The 20,680-nt window shown below is 38.8% G+C and overlaps 1 protein-coding gene across 3 annotated transcripts in view; it reads right to left on the bottom strand.

Annotated features, from left to right (window-relative positions):
- Positions 1–7,594, bottom strand: part of VPS26A (VPS26 retromer complex component A) — a 31,251-nt gene extending 23,657 nt beyond the window's left edge. The window contains exons 1-2 of one of the 3 annotated variants that reach the window (XM_070564749.1): positions 7,337–7,594; positions 1,160–1,309 (exon numbers count right to left, since the gene is read on the bottom strand). In XM_070564749.1, coding sequence (XP_070420850.1) covers positions 1,160–1,309; positions 7,337–7,339 — 153 coding nt within the window. In that variant the 5' untranslated portion in view covers positions 7,340–7,594. Of the gene's footprint in view, positions 1–1,159; positions 1,310–6,989; positions 7,302–7,336 lie in introns of those variants that run through there. The other 2 variants (XM_070564763.1, XM_070564755.1) reach the window with 2 other exon arrangements.
- Positions 7,595–20,680: the final 13,086 nt, after the last annotated feature.

Genomic DNA, 20,680 nt, shown 5'->3' with positions numbered 1-20,680 from the left:
TGCTAATTATAAGAATAGTATCATTTTTGCCCATCAACATAGCAAACATTAAAAATGCTACGTTGAGTAAAACAAGCCATTATAAGTGGACATGTGATTTGATGCAAATTTCCCAGTTTAACATGTATTAACACCCTTCAAATATTCATGTCTTTTCGTCCAGGAACTCGCTTCCAGGAATTCATTCTAAGGAAATAATCTTATGCTACAGAAATTTAAAGAAAAATGTATGCACATAGATGTCTGTATCACCAAAGATATGGTGATATACTACAAGCCATCTGAAAAATAGAAACTACTTAAATATCCAATAATAGGGAAAAGATATGCTTAATATACTACTTATAGTTAAACATTAATGCAGACAGACCAAGAGGAAACACTCCCAAATTTTAACAGTGAGTGATTTCCATACGATGGGACTATAATTATTTTTTTTCCCAAACTGTCTACCATGTATATATATTACTTTTAACAAACAATGTGGAAAAACTCTTTTATATTAAAAAAAATTATTTCAAATGTTTTATGGCTTGATTTTGTCTATATTACCATTCCTCAGTATCACAGACTAATGTGTATTGGTCATATTCCCTAAGGTATAAAAATAATCTTACACATCATTTGACAAGAAAAAGGGGAAAAAGTGAAACGTTACAGAAGGTATCATAAATGTATCTCAGCATGCATGGATACATTCCAAATGTACTTAAGTCCTCTACAGAGTACCAAGAAATGAGATCAATAGACACGATGGTAGTAGTATAGAGAGAGAAGCCACAAAGAATGAGAAAGAAACTTAGAAAGGTATACCAGAGAAGTATCCCTAATATCTATAACTCAACTTCATGTTAAAGGAGAAACAAATTGTGAGTGAATTGCAGCCCCACCAGAGAAACTGTCTGAAGCTAAACAGATGCACATGGTCACAAACACACAAAATTTTGCATGCAATTTAGTTTAGACTCTCCCTCGTAACCCTTGCAATTTATGAATCTTTCCTGTAAATGTTCTAACGAATCAAGGATTTTAGCTGATCTTCAGGAAAAAAAATTTCTGTCTCTAATAAAACCATTCAAATTTATAAACAGCACAGACCACTTTGATGACTAATTCTAATATGCTACAACTAGGTAATTCTCCCAAACAAAAGATGTACCTTTCCCGAAACAGATTCTCCATCATAGAAAAGATAGTGTTTTTCTACTTTGCCATCTTCAGTTTTCATTTCTGCCATTTTCCTGGTTTCCCCATCATTAAGGACAACATCGATCTCACAAATGGGACCAAAAAAGCCTCCAAGAAAACTCTGAAATAAAAAGAAAATGCACACAATTATCATGTTTTGTTATTCACTACATTTTGTAATTAAAATTTAATTACCTATGACCTACAGTTACACAGCCTGCAAACCTGTGAGTCCACAAGGAAACTTACATCAAATTCTACATCAAAACTAAATATAGTACAACAATATGCACATAGTTAATACTGTACTATACATTTAAAAATTTATCAAATTCATGTTACATAGTTTTTACAATAAAAAAAGACAAAAAGAAAACTAAACAAATTTAAACATGCTATAATTTCAATCATTTCCATAGATAACCATTATAAATAATCAAATACTAACATGTACCAGAAATCTAAAAAATTAATTCTCAACATCTGGATTTGAAGTTACCTTTAGTTATACTTCTATTAGGTTCTTTCATTATAGCAGAACTCATACAATCCAAATTACTCATCCAAATCCAAATGAATTATTACAACGTACTACTTGTTGTAAATCTACTTCTATACGGATCTGAACAGGATGTGTCACATTATATAAGCCCTTGGAATAAAACTGGCTCTAATAAAGGAGACTAATTAAATTCCTGTGAAGTTTTCCAAAGAAAACATTTAAGCCTTGTTCTGTAAATCCTGAATCTAACAGAAATCTAAAGGACAAAGATCAATTGCCTATGAATGCCAAAACACATTAGTTGGTAATAATACAGAACCCATCAGCTATTCCAATATCAGATAGAGTTATGGATTATTTTTGTCAATCATGAAAGCTAGTCTTTTTTTAAAATTTACACAGAGAACAGTCTCCTATCCTGTCATCCTACATCCCTTCTTACTTCGCCCTACACAAAAACCACAGTGATCTCTGAAAAATGTAAATCCAGGGCTGGCCTGGTGGCAAAGCGGTTAAGTTCACGCACTCTGCTCCAGTGGCCCAAGGTTCGCAGACTTAAATATCACTCATCAAGCCACACTGTGGCAGTGTCCCACATATAAAGTAGAGGAAGACTGGCATGGATGTTAGCTCAGGGACAACCTTCCTCAAGCAAAAAGAGGAAGATTGGCAACAGATGTTAGCTCAGGGCCAATCTTTCTCACCAAAAAACAAACCAAAACAAAAAAAGCATAAATCTAATCATATCATTCTCTGTTTAAAATCCTTCAGTGGGCTGGTGAGAATATAAATTGGAACAACTACTTTAGAAAATATTTAGCACCATCTGGTAAAGCTAAAGATACACATATTCCATGACCCAGCAATTACACTCCTAGGTATCCACCCTAAACAGAAACTCTTACACATATGAACCAGGAGACAAATATAAGAATGTTCATCACATCATTGTTCATAACAGCCCCAAATAGGAAACAATCCAAATATCCATCACTGAGAATGGATACATAAATTTTAGTCTATATTCAAACACTGGGAAATGGAATGAGATACAACTATAGACAACAAGGATGAATCTCACACACACAATATTGAAAGAAGCCAGACACAAAAAGAATACACACTATAGGATTCCATTGATTAAAAAGTCAAAAACACGTAACGTACATTATAGTACTGTAGTAGAAGTCAGGAACTGGTTGGAAGAAGGCACAAAGGGATCTTCTAGGGTGTTAGTAATGGTTTTTTTTTTTTGTTTTGATCTGAGTGCTTGAGACACAGGTATGTTCACTTCATGGAAATTCAGAAGCTGAACACTTGTCACTTTTCTATAACTGTTTACTTCCATGAAATGTTATTTTAAATACATACACAGTGTATTCCTTAAGGTGGCCTACATATATCTCACTTTATCCATCTCTCCAGCCTCACTAGCCTCAAATGATTCAAGTTCATGAAATTTGTCCGTCAGTCTCCCTCTTCTCCTAGACCAAGAATCTTAACTTAATTCACTCGTCCTTTGAGTATCAGTTTGACCCACCTCCATACAGATGCCTTCGCTAACTTCCTAATCAAAACTGTATTCTCCAAATTCAGGTCTCACAATGCCATGTAGTTTTACTTCATCATTTATTATAATTGGTGTGCTTATTTAGTACCTGACACCCTGAATGAACTGTAAACTCCATGAGGACAGATACTTTTCCTTTGCTCATGGCTGAAGACTCAGTAGTTAGGGGCAGCGTGTAGCATGTAGTAGAAAGCACTCAAATACCTGTTGAATGTTAAATTAATTTTAAACAAAACACATACTGTCCTAATAATAAAAAATAAGTGGATACACAAAAGAAATGAGCTAGAATCTGGCATTTTTGGTAAGACTGGCCCTCCCCCAGGAAGTGAGCATTAGTGCAGCAGCTCAGTACAAGGCACTTGCGTTGTCTCAGGTCCGTCCTCAGGTGGCAGGGTAACAGTAAGCGAGCTAATGATCTTTGTAAAGCTAGGGAGGTCACAGGGTGATGCTGTGATCAAAAGAGAGAGTGTTTTCCTAAATTCTGAGCTTGCTTCTTTGTTTTTATTAATCTTATATTAACAAGAGGATTTTAACTTCAAGAAATCAACTCAAAGAATGGCCAGATTAGTATTTTTGACATACTCCAAAGACACAAAGAGCAAATTTTCCTCTTGACAAGATGTTTTAACCTTTCGTAACAACATTACAAATAAACTCTACTTTAAACCAGAAAACTAATTTTAATCAGAAAACTATTCTAAACTTGAGAGAATGAAAAATATCAATGATAGGTCACATGCACTGTCCCTTTCTAGTTAGTTTTCATACCCCAAGTTTTAAACTCAAAACTTGCTCAACATGGTGTATTTTCTCCTAAGGGCTACAGATATGAGAATGTATAGCAGCACAAAATCAATCAGCTGATATTTACTAATTATCAACTATGTGCAAAGCACGGAGCCAGCAAAGGGGGTCGGGAGGTGCTCATGTAGGAGGAGCTACTATGAAAGGGTAGAAGACAACAGCTTCGTTTGAGTTATAAAATAGAAGCAGGAAAATAAAATTTAATTTTCTCATTTCCTCTTAATATTTTCCAGAGCTGCTTCCAAGAAAAATGAGATTTGAAAACTATAAAAATTGTTTTACAGATAAAATATTATAACTTTTTTCCACATACATATACTTAACACATAGAGCTGAATTTGGGATTCGAAAGCTGATATTAAAAGATCAAGGGGGCCTCTCTGGTGGTGTAGTGGTTAAGTTCAAACGCTCTGTTTCGGTGGTCTGGGGTTCGAGGGCTGGGATCCGGCACGCAAGCACCATCCCACATACAAAGTAGAGGAAGACTGGCCGAGATGTTAGCTCAGGGCCAATCTTCCTCACAAAAAAATTTTAAAAATAATAAAAGATCAAGTTATCAAAAGTAAAATAAAATAAAAATGGTCACTAATTAAAATGGTGTACACTTAAGAGTCTTATAAAACTTCACAATTATAATTAAACAAGTCTTATTTTGACACCATATGTAAAAATTTAAAATTCCTAGGCATTAAAAGTATATAAAAATGATGTGTTATCCTCTATTATTTTCCATATGCACGAAGTATTTCATAACTAAGAATGAAAAGTAGACTTACTTTTCAACACAATCAAAACACTAAGATTGGGAGAGATCAAAAGGGAAAAAAAAAGCCTAGTATAGCATATGCAAAACAATAATAGGTTGAGTAATAAATTATAGCACTTTAACGAGGTTAATGACGCCATGAGAATTTGGCCCTGGGTTAACATCCAGTTTTTTACACTAGGACAAATCAAAAATGAACTAGTCTTACTAAAAGCCTCCACAAAATTGTAGATGTCTTACATTTAACAAGTAGACAACAGAGAGAAAAAATATCTGAGAAAAAAGTTTGTCTTTTTTCTTTTCCTTCTAAAAGGAGTTGAAAGATTCTCTACCCAATGCCTTGGTTTTTGAAGTTTTCATTTCAAGATGTGCATCTTCTGTCATTTCAAACAAAAAGTCATATCATTAAAATCTTTTTTATTCATAAATTATAATATTTCTCCTGATATGTACAGAGGAAACAAAATACAGAATTGTCAGGACTGTGAAGTCTAGAAAAGGGAAGGGAATAAAAATTGTAACGAGGGTTACTCGACAAAACATAGACTTTTGCTGAAATATAGAAGGCAGTTTGAGATCTTTTAAGTCAAAGACTACATGGAAAAGATATCTAGAAAAGACTTCTGGTAAAGATAGCTTCAAGCGAGCATTTAGAATATGAGGTTTGCAGGAGCAATACCAGACAATATAAGACAATCAATATACAAGTAAAACTCTTAAATAGCTACACTGCTATATATATGACCATTAAAACATTATAGTAACTGTTCTTACAGTTTTCTAATCGTGGCCTAAACTTCATATCACTGACTTTAGGTTAATTTTTGTCCTATAATTTGTAAACCCAATATTGAGTATTACCCATCTAGCAAAACTACACGTGGATATGTTAAAAGACAAACTTTTTAGACCTCACTGAAGAAATTTCACTACTCCAGCTGATGTAAAGAAATGCAACTCAAGGTGAGGCGGAGGGGACGCTCTCAAAATTTATTCACTTAGCCCATAGACAAGCAATGAAACAGCAAATTTTCATACATATATTACATCTGTGCCCATTTCAGTTTAGTTTATGTCTCACAAGTAACTTGAAAATAAAAATAAACTGCTCCTGAACATAATTCAAAAACTTATTAAAAGTAATAATTTTAAATGTAAGCAAAACATAGGAGAGCTTTTAAGTTTTCTTTGCAAATTACAGTCAATTAAAGAAGCCTTCAGTGACTCCCCGACAAAGCGAGGTCTCCCAATACTTCCTTCTTGGTAGTTATCACAACTGTGATTTCCACGTTAAACAAATTATTACACAAATAAATGTTTATCTCCCTCTAGACTGTAAGCTACAAGACAGCAAGGGCTGTTGCAGTCTTGCTCACAGCCCCTGGGCACACCTAAGTAATCATTTGTTAAATCAAAGAAAAGAAGACTCCAAGAATGAACATGTCTGTCTTTACTTTTTTTTTTTATTAAAAGAACACGATTTCTGACTTTAAAATATATTTATTCACAGTACCTTTTTTTTTTTTTTTTTATAAACCTAGCCTGGTCTTTAGGCAGAAGTTTCAAGCAGTTTATTGAACCAGTAAGCTTCAGGAAAGCAGGTAGTATAAGGAGAGCACACAGTAGGCGCTCAACATCTGCTTGCTCAATGAAACGAATAAACGAATACTACCATAAAATGAGCCAAATGAGCTCCAATCTAGAGGAGATTGCCAACACACAAAGTTAAATGCCCCCGTGCCCACGCTGGCGCTTCCCACTAACTGTATTCTGATCTCCCTCCCTCCTCTCTCCGTAGGCCATTTCAACATCCCAAAGCAGTCAAGTTTCTAGAAATGGCTTGGGGAAGGAAATGGGAGCCAATGCTTAAACCAGAGGGCACGAAACTAGTGTCTTCGGAGTTAAAGACGTCCCCCCATCCCAACGTCCTTTTCTTTTTCTCTCCCATTCTACAAGTGTCAACATCAAGGCTGCACTGGGGTCAGGAAATGGCAGAATGTCATCATATCCAGGAAAAAGAGAAAAATCAAGTTTATCAAGCTCGTGACACACTGGAAGAGAGTGACCAAGTCCCCGGGCCCGGACCTGGGGGACTCCTGGGTCATCCCACTTGAAAGGAAGCGAGGCTGCCCGGGACGAGCGGAGGGACCAGCTACCTTGGAAGGGGAGGCGGCGGCGAGCCCCCGCAGAGGCAGGGTCCGAGTACCCAGCCAGGGCCCCCAGAGCCGGTCAAGGAACGCCGGCAGAGGCTCCGACATGGCCAGGAGAGCGCGCCGCCGCCCGCAGGTGCTCGGGCCTCGCCGAGACCGGGACGAGGCGGCGCCGCCCGCTCTTCCCCGACCCCGCGGTGGCCCGACAGGCCTACCCCGGCTCCCCGCCCTGCTCGCCTGCCCGCTCCTGCAGCTCCCCGCGGCCCCTCCCGCGACTCCTGGCCCGCCGTTGGCCGTCCCGCCGTGCTCGGGGCGAGGGCTGGCGGCGAGCGCGCGCGGCGCCGCGCACTCACCATTGTCAGCGCCGCCACCACCGCGTCCCCCCCACTTCACTCCTCTTCCCTCAGGAGAACTCCCGGCCCCGGCTCCCTCCGCCCCGGCGCCCCGTCACGTGACCCCGAACCGCGGGCCGCACGTGACCCCTCCCTTCCTTTCCTCCCTTCCCCCGGCACCGGCCCCCTCCGGGCCGCTCGCCCCGCCCTACTGGCCGGCCAGGCCCTGGGAGGAGACGCCGTTTGGAGGCGGGGCCCGGTGCAACACGCTACGGCGGGGGGCGTGGCCACCGAGATGACGTAAAGGGGGGGCCGGGCGGACGTAGGCTCCCCGGGTCCTCTCCCCACCCCCCCCGCCCGTCTTCTGTCACGTGACGGGCGGTTCGCTGACTGGCGTCTCGGCCACACCCGGTTCCTCTTGCCTCTGGAAGATTGAGTGGCTGGGACGGAAGGAAGGAGGGAAGGAAGGGTTCGTTCAGGAGGCGCTCTCCGCAGCTGGATCCCTGGGCCGCCGAGGCGAAGGGGAGCTGTTAACCGAGGCCGTGCTTCCCTAGGCCTCGCGAGAGACGTGCTCTCTCAGTCCAGGATGAGGCATTCTCCCGCCTTTCTCGAACTCTACCCAGCTCCCTCTCCCTCTGAGAGCTTCTGGGTTTTGAGAACGTGTCGGCTTTGTCACCTCAGAAGAGACGACCAGTAGAAGTGTTAGGGTGCTACATCCGTTGCTTCGTAAAGGGCACGGATAGCTCGTGAGCTGTCCGCCCGGAGCTGTAGAGGGCTCACAGAGGACTCATACCGCCCTGCCCTCGCGACAGGGGCAAATGCTTTCCTTTGGCTGCAGTACCCTGGCTTTAACCACATCCTAATCGCGGTGGTGTAAGCCTAGGGGACCTCCTGATAAATGGAATCCTGCTTTAGGATTTCAAAACTTAGTGTTGAACCACCGCATTGCTCTCTATGCGTATATCCAAAGCAGAAAAGAATGACACTCTGAAGGTACCGTAATTATCCCGTCACAAAACAGAATCAAGTTTGTGAAGCAGGGCAAGCAAGTCTCAAATGTAAAAGGCTTGAGACTAGAGTATGGTCTCTAATCACAATAGAATTAAACTACAAATAGCAAAAAGATAGCTAGAAAATCCACAAGTATTTGGAAACTAAGCAACATAATTCTAAAGCGCTGTGTCAAAGAAGACATCAGTGGAAACTTTAAAATATTTGAACTAAAAGATAATGAAAATACAACATAACAGGATTTATGGGATACAATTTCAAGTAGTGTTTGGAGGAAGATCTGTAGCTTTAAATGCATGCAGTTGAGAAGAAGAAAGGTTTAAAATCAGCAATGTAAGTTCAAATCAGGAAGATTTAAAAAAGCACATACCATGTAGAGAGGAGCAGGGGATATATGGGAACTCTGTACTTTCTGCTCTCTTTTGTTATGAACTTAAATCTGCTCTAAATAAAGTCGACTAAAAAAAAGCGTTTGCATATATGGTCAGATGATCTTGACAGAGGTGCCATGACACCTGAGTGGGAAAAGGACAGTGTCTTCAACAAATGATGTTGGGAAAACTGGACATCCACTTGCAGAAGAATGAAGTTGGACCATTACTTTACACCATACACAAAAATTAACTCAAAATGGAGTAAAGACCTAAACATAAGACCTAAAAGTATAGAACTCCTAAAAGGACACATAAGGGAAAATCTTCACAACATTGGCCTTGGTAATGATTTCTCAGATACGACACCAAAAGAACAGGCAACAAAAGCAAAAATAGACGAATGGGACTACATCAAACTTACAGACTTTTGTGCATCAAAGGACACAGTAGAGTGAAAAGGCAACCTATGGAATGGGAGAAAATATTTCCAAATCATATATCTGATAAGATATCCAAAATATGGAAAAAACTCCTATAATACAGTAACATATATATTCTTAATATTCAGAATATATAAAGAACTCCTACAACTCAATAACCAAAAATCAAATAACCTGATTAAACAATGGGCAAAGAGGAGCCAGCCTGGTGGTGCAGTAGTTAGGTTTGCACATTCCACTATAGCAGCCCAGGCTTTGTTGGTTCGGATCCTGGATGTGGACCTATGCACTGCTTGTCAAGCCATGCTGTAGCAGGTGTCCCATGTATAAAGTAGAGGAAGACAGGTACAGATGTTAGCTCAGGGCCAGTCTTCCTCAGCAAAAAGAGGAGGATTGGCAGCAGATGTTAGCTCGGGGCTAATCTTCCTCAAAAAAAAAAAAGAATGGGCAAAGAACTTGAATAGAAATTTCTTCAAAGATGATATACAGATGTCCAAGAAGCATATGAAAAGATGCTCAACGTCACTAGTCATCAGAGAAATGTAAATCAAAACCACAAGATATCACCTCACACCCATTAGGATGGTTACTGGGGGAAAAAAAAGAAATAGGCAACAAGTGTGAGTGAAGAGGTGGAGAACTTAGAACCATCATGCACTGCTGGTGGGATTGCAAAGTGGTGCAGCCCCTATAGAAAGCAGTATGGAAGTTCTTCAAAAAATTGAGAATAGAACTACCGTATGATCCAGCAATCCCACTTCTGGGTATATATCCAAAAGAGTTGAAAGTAGGGTCTCAAAGAGATGTTTGCATACCTACATTCATAACACGTATGAACACTCATGTTCATTCGTGATAGCCAACAGGTAGAAGCAACCCAAATGTTCATGGACAGGTGAGTGGAATATTACTCTCTCTTAAAAAAGAAGAAAATTGTGTCACGTGCTACAACACAGATAAACCATGAGGACATTATGCTAAGGGGAACAAGTGAGTCACAAAAAGACTGTATGACTTCACTTATATGGGGTATCTAAAGTAGTCAAATTCATAGAAACAGAAAATAGCATGATGGTTACCAGAGGTTAGGAGGGAGGGGAAAAGGGAGGGCTTTTTAATGAGTATTGAGTTTCAGATTTGCAAGATGAAAAAGTCCTGGAGATCTTTTTCACAATGTGAATATACTTAACACTACTGAACTGTACCCTTAAAAATGGTTGAGATGATAAATTTTATATTATGTGTTTTTTACCACAATAAAAAAAGCAAATTAAACTTTGAGTAGGAGGAAGGAAAACAAAGATAAGAACAGAAGTCAAGAGAATAGAAAATAGACAAGCAATAGAGAAGATCAAGAAATCCAAAAGTTGGTTCTTTGGAAAAATTAATAAAATTGTTAAGCCTCTAGCAATACCGAAGGAGAAAACACAAATTAACAATATTAGGAATGAAAAAGAGGACAGCATTTCAGATCCTATAGACATCAAAAGGATAATAGGAGAATATATCAATTTGTCAATAAGTTTGACAAATTAGAGGAAGTGGACAGCTTCCATAAAAACACAACTTTCTGAAATGGACATAAGAGGAAATAAAACACCTAAACAGTCATATATCAGTTAAAGAAATTGGATGCAAAATTTAAAATCTTCCCATCCCAAAACATCTCTAGGCCATAGAATTCACTGGTGAGTTCTACCAAAATGTAGTGAAGAAATAACAACAAAAGTTTTTACATAAACGTTTTAAGAAAATATGGGAAGAGAGAACACTTGCCAACTTCCTTTTTTTTTAGGCTGAGGAAGACCAGCCCTGAGCTAATATCTGTATCAATCTTCCTCTATTTTATATATGGGTCGCCACCACAGCATGGCTGACAAGTAGTGTAGGTCCACACCTGGGATCCAAACCTGTGAACCCGGGCTGCTGAAGAGGAGCACACCAAACTTAACCACCGTGCCAGGAGGCAGCCACTGCCAACTTCTTTTATTGAGGCCAGCATAACCCTGATACCAACACTTGACAAAGACATTACAGGAAAACAGTTACATATCAATATCCTTTGTGAACTTAGCTGCAAAAATCCTAAATCAAGTTTATAAGGCAGAAATTTCTTTAAAAACAGTAATCTGTGGATTAGCCCTACACTGTGGTTAAATGTGCTCCTTTGTGTACCTGTAAAATTCCTGTTTAGTAGAGTGGGGCAACATCTTTATACATGTTTTTTTTTTTCTTTATACATGTTTTAAAGTTCATCTCTATTATTGCTGATGCTCAGTTCGGCATTATATATAATGATAAAATGTGAAATGAAACAAGTACAATTCTTTTCCCTAAGACTGTAAAGGAAACAAGGATAAATCAGAGAATGTGTTTTATGTTTTCCTCTCCTTAGATTGATTTTTTATAGGAGTCTCTGTCAAGTAATTGAGAGTATTTGCTGGAGCCAGATATTTGGATTCTGGGATCCTTATATTCATTCATTAAACATATATTTAGTGAGTGCTCGCTAAATACCAGGTGTTGTTCTAGGCTGAGGATTAGAGCCAGTTAGCAAAAATAGTAATAACAGTAACAATAATGGTAATAATATCCTTGCCCCCAAGGAGTTTACATTCTAGTTTAGGAAATGGTAAATAACAAGTAATTAAATAAAATATTTTCAGTTGGAAAAATAAACATGAAATAAAACATGAAATAAAAAGAAATAAACATGTCATAATGAGTGGAAAAGAGCTATTTTTAGATAGGGTGGTAGGAAAGTTACATTTAAACTGAAATCTGAAAGGATGAGTCACCTATTAGAAGAAATGAAGGGAGAAGTTCATTCCAGGCAGAAAGAACATCAAGGGGAGCGGTCCTGAACTAGGAAAAAGCTTAGTTCTTTCCAGGAATGGGAAGACAGTGTAGCGGAAGCCTAGTGAATGACAGGGACAGTAACACAGGATGAGGAGCAGATAGAGAACAGTTGAGTATAGAGAGATCCATAGATGTTGCTCCCAACTCTAGATCCAAAAAGATTGTTGGGTCAGAATTTTAAAGTAGCATGTTCTGATTTTGACTGTGTATCTCTTCACAGTCTTGGGGAGACCTCTCTTCTTCCATCCTCATTCTAACAGAGCACTCTGTTTATTCTCTTTGAATATAGTCTGTCTTGCCTACCAGATTTAGAGAAGGGACCAAAAGTTGCAACTTCATCCCACTCCTCTCTGACCAACTGCAATACCTAAACTCAGTAAACCCACAATAAATATTCTGTTTTAATTTTTAATTAGAGCTGTAGATCTAATTGGAGATCAACTAATCCAACTCTTTTGTTTTACTAGGAGTAAGACCATGCAGCTGGTTAGTGTAGATGCTGATGTCCTGACTCCCAGTGCAGAGTTCTTTTTAACTCTATCGGACTACCCACTTGACATTAGTCAATAAGAGGATAGTCAAAGCACATTTAGTAAGTCAGATAGAATCTGGATGGGGTCCAGTGACTTCTAAAAGCTATTTTAAAGCTGTGCACTATGTATTAGTATATTATTCATAACTATAGTGACACTAGTATTGTCATTTGAACTGTGAGAAGAAAACAGTAAACACAAAGCAAGTCTTCGTAAAATAAGACAATGAAAGAAGAAGAAAACTTTTTTTCACTTAGAAGGTTTGCCTATTACCTTGACGGCTATTCTGGTTCCTACCTACTCTTGTTTGGGGGCTTAAGTATCAACACATCAAAGAGAATAAGTGAAAGAAAAGTAGCAGCAGCAAAGAAATACTGATGAAGCCGAGTATATATCAGAGCTGGCAAAGACGGTCACGCTAGAAGCTAGTTGATACTAGTTCTTTGTCCTACTGATGAAAACCCAATCATTGTGCTATTGTAATAAACACGAGGAGCAACAGAACAGTGGAGTGAGTTATTTATTTATCTATCTACCCATCTATTTATTTGGCAAACCAGAATGTTAAAGGTAGATTATGAGAAGTATAGTGTTTTGCCAGCCAAGGACTGTGGCATCTGTAAATTTGCCCTTTGCAAAAAAAGAGGTGGGGAAAATGTGACTAACTTACAAGCATTTACTTTCAAAAACAAAAGTACCAGGTTTAGGTAAAAAAGTATTAGGTGAGAAGGTAATCTGAGCCTTTATCTACCAGGAACCAGTTAAGAGAAAAATAACCATTTATCCAAATTGATAAAGATGAAAAAGTTATATTGATAACTGTGACAGTGTCAAGGAGCAGCTAGTTATTTGCAGAGCTGGCAGCCAAAGCTAAGGAAAGAGAATCAAATACAAATACACCAAAGAAAGAAAAAGTGAAAATCTAATTTAAAGCATGCCAACGAGTATAAAAACAGTCTTTCCTGTTAACCTCCCAGACCAGACAGAATATATTCTGCTTAAGTTCAGCGAGTGAAGCTGTATCATGGTAAATATTCTTATTTCCTTTTTTTGGGTTACCATTGCAAATGCCAAATGTTTCTTTCACAATATACAGTTCTTTTCTTAAATGTACCCATACTTAATACTTTATCTCACTCTCCCCCTTTTCTTTTTCTATTGAGATATAATTTACATATAGTGAAATGTGTAAGTCTTAAGTATACATTTTGATCAGTTTTGACAGATGCGTACATTCATTTAACCCACACCTCTATCAAGATATAGAATGCTGCCATCAACCCCACAAAACTTTCTTATATCCTCTCAGTCAATCTCATCTAGAAGCAACCACTGTTGTGATTTTTTTCAATATTGGTTAGCTTTGAGCGTTCTACAGTATCATAGTAATGGAATCATACAGTAAGTATTCTTTTGTGTCTCTCTTCATTCGCTAAACATAATGATTTTGAAATTCATTCATGTTATTCTATGTATCAGCAGTTTGTCCCTTTTTATTGCTTAGTGGTATTCCATTATATGAATAGAACATAGGATATTTATCCTTTTTCCTGATAATGGACATCTGTTTTGTGAAAAAAGTGCTACTAACATTCATGTACAAGTCCTTTTGTGAACATAGCTAAAGTGGAATTGCTGGGTAGGGTAGGTGTATATTTAGTTTTATAAGAAACCACCACGCCATTTTCTAAAATGGTTTGCCATTTTACCTTCCCATCAACAATATATTAAAGTTTAGTATCTGCATCCTTGCCAATATTTGGTATTGTCAATGTTTTCAGTATTAGCCATTGTTATGGGAATGTGGCTATCTCACTGTGGTTTTAATTTTCATTCCCCTGATGATTCATGATGTCAAGCACTTTTTCATGTACTTATGGGACATTAGTATACCTCCCTTTGTGAAGTGTCTCTTAAGACTTTTGCCAATCTTTTATTGGGATGTTTGTCTTCTTATTATTGAGTTATAGTTTATTCAATATTTTGGATACAAGTCTTATATCAGATATATTAGTTGCAAACATTTTCTCTCAGTCTGTAGCTTGCCTATTTATTTTCTTAATAACGTTTTTGGGTGACCTGAGAATTTTGGCTTTTACTTTTAGGTATGTGATCCATCTCAAATTAAATTTTGCAAATAATGTAAGATAGGATTTGAGGGCTTACTTGTGTCCATATAGTTCCAGCACCATTTTTTTTTTTTTTTTTTTGAGGAAGATTATCCCTGAGCTCACATCTGCCACCAATCCTCCTCTTTTTGCTGAGGAAGACTGGCCCTGAGCTAACATCCATGCCCATCTTCCTCTATTTTATATGTAGAATGCCTGCCACAGTGTGGCTTGACAAGCGGTACGTAGGTCTGTACCCGGGATCGAACGGGTGAACCCTGGGCCACTGAAGCCGAGTTCATGAACTTAACCACTGAGCCACCGGACTGGCCCCACCAGCACCATTTGTTGAAATAATTTCCTTTTTCCATTAAGTTGTTTTGGTGCCTTTGTAAACAATCTATTGTCTATATATTATGGATCTATTTCTGGACTTTTTACTCTGTTTCATTGATCTATTTGTCTATACAATACCACATTGTCTTGATTACTATGACTTTATAGAAGCCTTGATGTAAGGAAATCTAGTTACTCCAACTTAGTTCTTTTTCAAGAATGTTTTGGTCATCCTAAGTTCTTTGTATTTCCACATCAATTTTTGAATTGTTAATCCACTTCTACAAAAAAGGAAAAAAATTCTGTGATTTTTATCAAGATTGAATTGAACGTATAGCTCAATTTGGGGAAAATTGACATCTTAACAATATTGGAGCTTTCCAATCCATGAACGTGGTATATTTCTCTATTTATTTATTTAGCTCTTCTTTAATTTCTCTCAGTAATGTTTTGTAGTTTTCAGTGTAGAGGTCTTATGCATCTTTTGTGAAATTTATCCCTTAACACTTATTTTGACAGTTATAAATGAGATTTTAAAATTTCAATATCCAATTGTTTAGTGCTTGTGTATGTATGTGTGTCTATGATTTTCTATATTGACTTTGTGTCTTGAAACCTTGCTAAATTTCTTTGGTAATTTCCTCCCATCTCTTTTCTCTCCTCTCTCTTCCTGGAGCTCCTATCAGTCATTTTCAGTTTCTGGATTAATTGTGTCACTTTTGTACTTTTTCTTTCCTATTTTCCATCTATCTGTCTTTTTCTTCTCTTTTCTAGGTGATTTTCCCCAATTTTATGTTCCAACCCTTATACTTTTTTATTACAGTGTTACAGTAGCCAGCTTCTAAGGTGGCCCCCAATGATCCATACCTCTACACAGTCCTTTCTCAAATTCTATCAAGTTTGTCTATGTGACCAACAAAATAAGGTAGAAGTGATGGTATGTGACTTCCAAGGCTGCTTCTGATTTGCTCTCTCTTGGATCACTCACTCTGAGAAAAGTCAGCAGCCATGTCATGTAGCCCAATGGAGAGGCCCACATAATGAGGAACTGAGACCTCCTGTAAACAACTAGGACTAACTTGACAGCCATATGAGTGAGCCATCTTGGAAAGCTGACCCTCCCACCCCAGTCAAGTCTTCAGATGACTGCAGCACCAGCTAACATCCTAATGGCAATCTCATGGGAGACCTCTTAACCAGAACCATCTAGGTAATCTACTTCCAAATTTTCGATCCACAGAAACTATGAAATAATAAATGTTTATTATTTTAAGCCACTAAATTTTGAGGTAATTTATTACTCAGCAATAGATAACCAACAGATGCTGTTATATTTTTTCATTTCCAAGAGTTCTCTCTTATTCTCTGAAAATCCCATTTTATTAGCATTTTTGTCCTGGTGAAGATAAAGAAAGAAAACATCCAGTAATCAACACATAAATATCTAAAAATGTAGATTTGTACATAAATCACTGATGTAATTTTTCTCTGTAACAAATCACATATCGAGTAGTTGAATGATTGTGATAGTAAAGTTCCTGGTTCTTATGGACCAATGATAAATGATAAATCATACTATACCATTATAAAATGGGAACATAACTGATAAGACTTTAGTCAAAAAACAATCATTGGTTTAGTGCAGTAGTTCTCAAGAGGGGAAGATATTTCTCCCCAATGGGCATTTGGCAATGTCTGAGACATTTTTGAGTGTCGTGTGTGGGGGAGTGCTACTGAGATGAGAAATGCTACTAAACATCCTACAATGCACAGGACAGCCCCCACAACAAAGAAATAAGTCATCCAAAATGTCAATAATGCCAAAGCTAAGAGACCATGGTTTAGTATAAACCTAAGACAAACAGAATTCTGAAAGATCAATGCTATTAATATTTTAAGCAGTGACTCAAATGGTAAAACAGACTATGTGCTGAGGGAATGGAGACAAAAAGCTTCTTCACAATCAATCATTCCCTTCCCTTTGCTATCTTACCATTTTGTTTATAATTATTATATGTTTGAAAAAATCTATAATGTAAAATGTATTACAGTTATTTATGTTTCCCTCACTACACTGTGAGTAGTCTTAACTGTTTATTCCTGTAGTCTTGGTCCTTAGTAGATTTTTGTGCATCGTATAATATGAGAAAAAGTGACTGTGAATTAGAGATCTACTCAAAAGTACAAATTGGAAGAAGCTCCAACTGCCCCCCTCCAAAAATTATGGTAAATGACTGATTGACAAATAGAACCCAAAAGTTAAAAAGAGTTAGGATTAGAAAGAACCCGTATGGCTTATATACTGTTTCCTCTATGTACCTGAGAATATTTACCTCCATCTACCTACCTTCCTTTGGGCCAGGCAAGAACATATTACATTCACTCTCATTCAGTCCCTGTTAGACTCTAAGCTTAAGGACACAGACTGTCTCATGTGTCTTTGTGCTGTATCCCCAGCGCTTAGCACAGTACCTGGCACGTAGATGGAATCTTTAAAATAATCTTACAGGGGGCCGGCCAGGTGGCGCAGCAGTTAAGTTCACATGTTCCGCTTCTCAGCGGCCCGGGGTTCGCTGGTTCGGATCCCGAGGGTGGACATGGCACGGCTTGCAAAGCCATGCTGTGGCAGGCGTCCCACGTATAAAGTAGAGGAAGATGGGCATGGTTGTTAGCTCAGGGCCAGTCTTCCTCAGCAAAAAGAGGAGGATTGGCAGTGGTTAGCTCAGGGCTGATCTTCCTCAAAAAAAAAAAAAACTTACCAAGTAATCACAACACACATTTCATGATTATAATTTTATAGGGGCTTCCTATGTACCAGGCACTAAGCTAATCATATCTCATACATTGCCTCACTTAACTTTCACCATAACCTTGGAGGCAAATAGTGTTAACCTATATTATAGATAATGATAATAGCCCGTGTTTATTGATCACCAATGAGGTTGTTCCAAGTACTTTACATACATTAATTTATTTAATCTTCTCAATGAACTTATAAGGTAGGAACTATCATTATCTTCATTTTAAAGAGGAGGAGGATGAGGTACAGAAAGGCTAAGTAACTCATCTAAGGTTACCTAGCTGGTAAGTGACAGAGCTTTGAAACCAGGTGATCTGGCTCAGAGGCCACACAATTAACCCCTTCACAACATTGCCCTCCCTAGATAAGCTTAGAAAAATTAACTTGCCTGATTTACAAAGCTGAAAAGAGTGAAATTGGTATTTAAGCCAGGACTTGGAAATTCTAAAGCTCATACTTTTTCTTTAATCAGTCTAGTTACCTATCCAAAGACAGACATATTCTACATTTCCTTAGTGGCAAGTTTAAGATCCTTCTTAATAAAAGTGTCATTTTTTAATAAAAATCAACCTAAACTATCTACCCCTTCTTCAAATGTGTAAAACCTAGTGCTTAACTAGAAAACACAAAGCAATGTGTATATTTTCTAAAACATGCCTTATTCTCTGCTATATTATAATAGCTATGGGAGCCAAAAATTAGGTCTCATGACAGTAACACCCTACTGAGCATAAATACAAAGTTCCTGTTAAATAATTACGGATAGATTTATTAGTGAAAAGATCAGGATATAACTTAACAGTTGTCACCAACAGTAAAATGTTATAAAGATAATTGGTATGAGTTGAGCCCTATGAGAAGCAGACTCATAGATGAAGTGTTCTTAGGATCAACGTCTTTGCAGGATCAGAAGCAGTAGGATTACACAGGAATGAATTGAGCTGTAATGGACTCGCAACAAAGTTTCACCTGACCCCATAAAGAATTCTGAAGCTGAGATGTCCCCTCAGAGTTGTCCCAAGTGGAGTGTGAAGTCTGAGCCTTTATACACCCACTTAGATGAGTCTCTGGCTGTGACTTATCCAGGAATGGTGTGGTGTGGCTCTCTTCATCTAAGAACTTGTAGCTATCAGCCAAACTTCCCAGAAGCTGGGGGAATAAGCCCTCCGGTTCTGAAGGGGAAATCTGGGCCACACAGCACAGCATCCATAACAGTCCACCCCTGTGCCACTCAAATCCATTTGCTTCGTGTAAATTCTGGAAGCAGCTCCTTCAGGACGGTTGAGTGCTCTTTTCCTGGAGATGACTTACGAGGGGAAGGTCAGCGGAGTGAACTGCAGCCGGTATAAAGACTACAACTGACAGTCATCAAGTTCCTCCTTTGTTATCAGTTGAGATTTTTCTCATCCTTGGCTAACACCACTACCGGCCCAGAGGCTTAGCTGGAGGACTGACCCAGACCTTCAGCCACGAAGATCTGAGCCCCTGGTTACCATGCCCTTCTCAGGCCTGGCTGCTGAATTTATCCATTTACCGTCAACACTGGATAAGAAATTACTGGGAGAAGCTGCAGTAAGTCACCTGCATGTCAAAGACAGTCTTCCCTGTCCCCACTGTCTAGCAGCAGTCCTGCCTCCTCCTTGTGATCAGGTCCATTACCCCCACCTAGATAATGACTTCTTCTCTTGACTGTTCATCCCTTGGCACAGAGAGCCTAAAGTGCCTGAATGATGATAGCCATTGCTTAAATTTCAATAGGATTCTTACTGTGTCCTCTGGTGGAAGCATTTCCCCTGGGGAACCATAACATCTAAATCTACAAAACACAGAGTTATAGGAACAGGAAGCAAAAATTCCCTAAGTAGTCTTGATGTTAAACTGTGTCCTATACTACTTCCTAGGAACCATTCCTTGGTTCCTAGAACCATGTATTCTACACATTAAGGTTACAGCACACGGCCTGGCCCCGTGGCTGAGTGGTTAAGTTCAAGTGCTCTGCTTCGGCAGCCCAGGGTTTCACCGCTTCGGATCCTGGGCATGCACATGGCGCCACTCGTCAGGCCATGCTGAGGCGGCGTCCCACATAGCAAAACCAAAGGCACTCACAACTAGAATATACAACTATGTACTGGGGGGCTTTGGGGAGAAGAAAAAGAAGAAGATTGGCAATAGTTAGCTCAGATGCCAATCTTTAAAAAAAAAAAGGATGCAGCACAGTATAGAGGTTATTGATTTAGCATGTATACTGCATCCTGGAAATTCACATCCTAACCTCCATATATCATATCCAAGCCAGTATGTTACTGTGCCTTCTACAGGCCCTTCCATCATTCTATCATGTTGGTGGCATCTAGAAGATGTGATGTATAATAGAACCAGTGGATCTCATGGTCATGTGCCACTGCTGAATCTTCTTGCTGTAAAGTGGGTCCTTCGGTAAGATGTAATGTTATGTATGAAATTATGTCGGTGGATCAAACATTATGTAAGCCCTTAGGTATTGACACTCTGGGAGGCCCCATGGGTAAGAAAGGCAAACCCATACCTAGAATACATTTATATTCCTGTTAGAACAAATCTTTGGCCCCTCCAGGATGGAAGGGGCCTAATATAGTCAACTTGCCACTAAGGTCTCCTTGAATGATGGTGCCATATCACTGGCTCAGCAATGTTGATAGCATATGGGACATTTGGCAAGATCAGTAGCTAGATGAGCCTTGGTCAGTGGGAGCCCAGGCATAGCCTCCACGCCTGCCATTACGGCTACTCCTCCATGAGTTCATTGTTCTAGCATTAGGGTGGTCCATGACAGAGGCAGACTAACATCTGTCCAAGTCATTTTGTCTGTGTTGTTGTTTAGAACCTTTTCTGTGATTAATGCTTTCTAATGGGCATTATCATTTG

This window comes from Equus przewalskii, chromosome 1 (genome assembly GCF_037783145.1).
Source record: "Equus przewalskii isolate Varuska chromosome 1, EquPr2, whole genome shotgun sequence".
Classification (NCBI taxonomy): Eukaryota; Metazoa; Chordata; class Mammalia; order Perissodactyla; family Equidae; genus Equus; species Equus przewalskii.
This window is presented reverse-complemented; position numbering and strand designations above follow the sequence as displayed.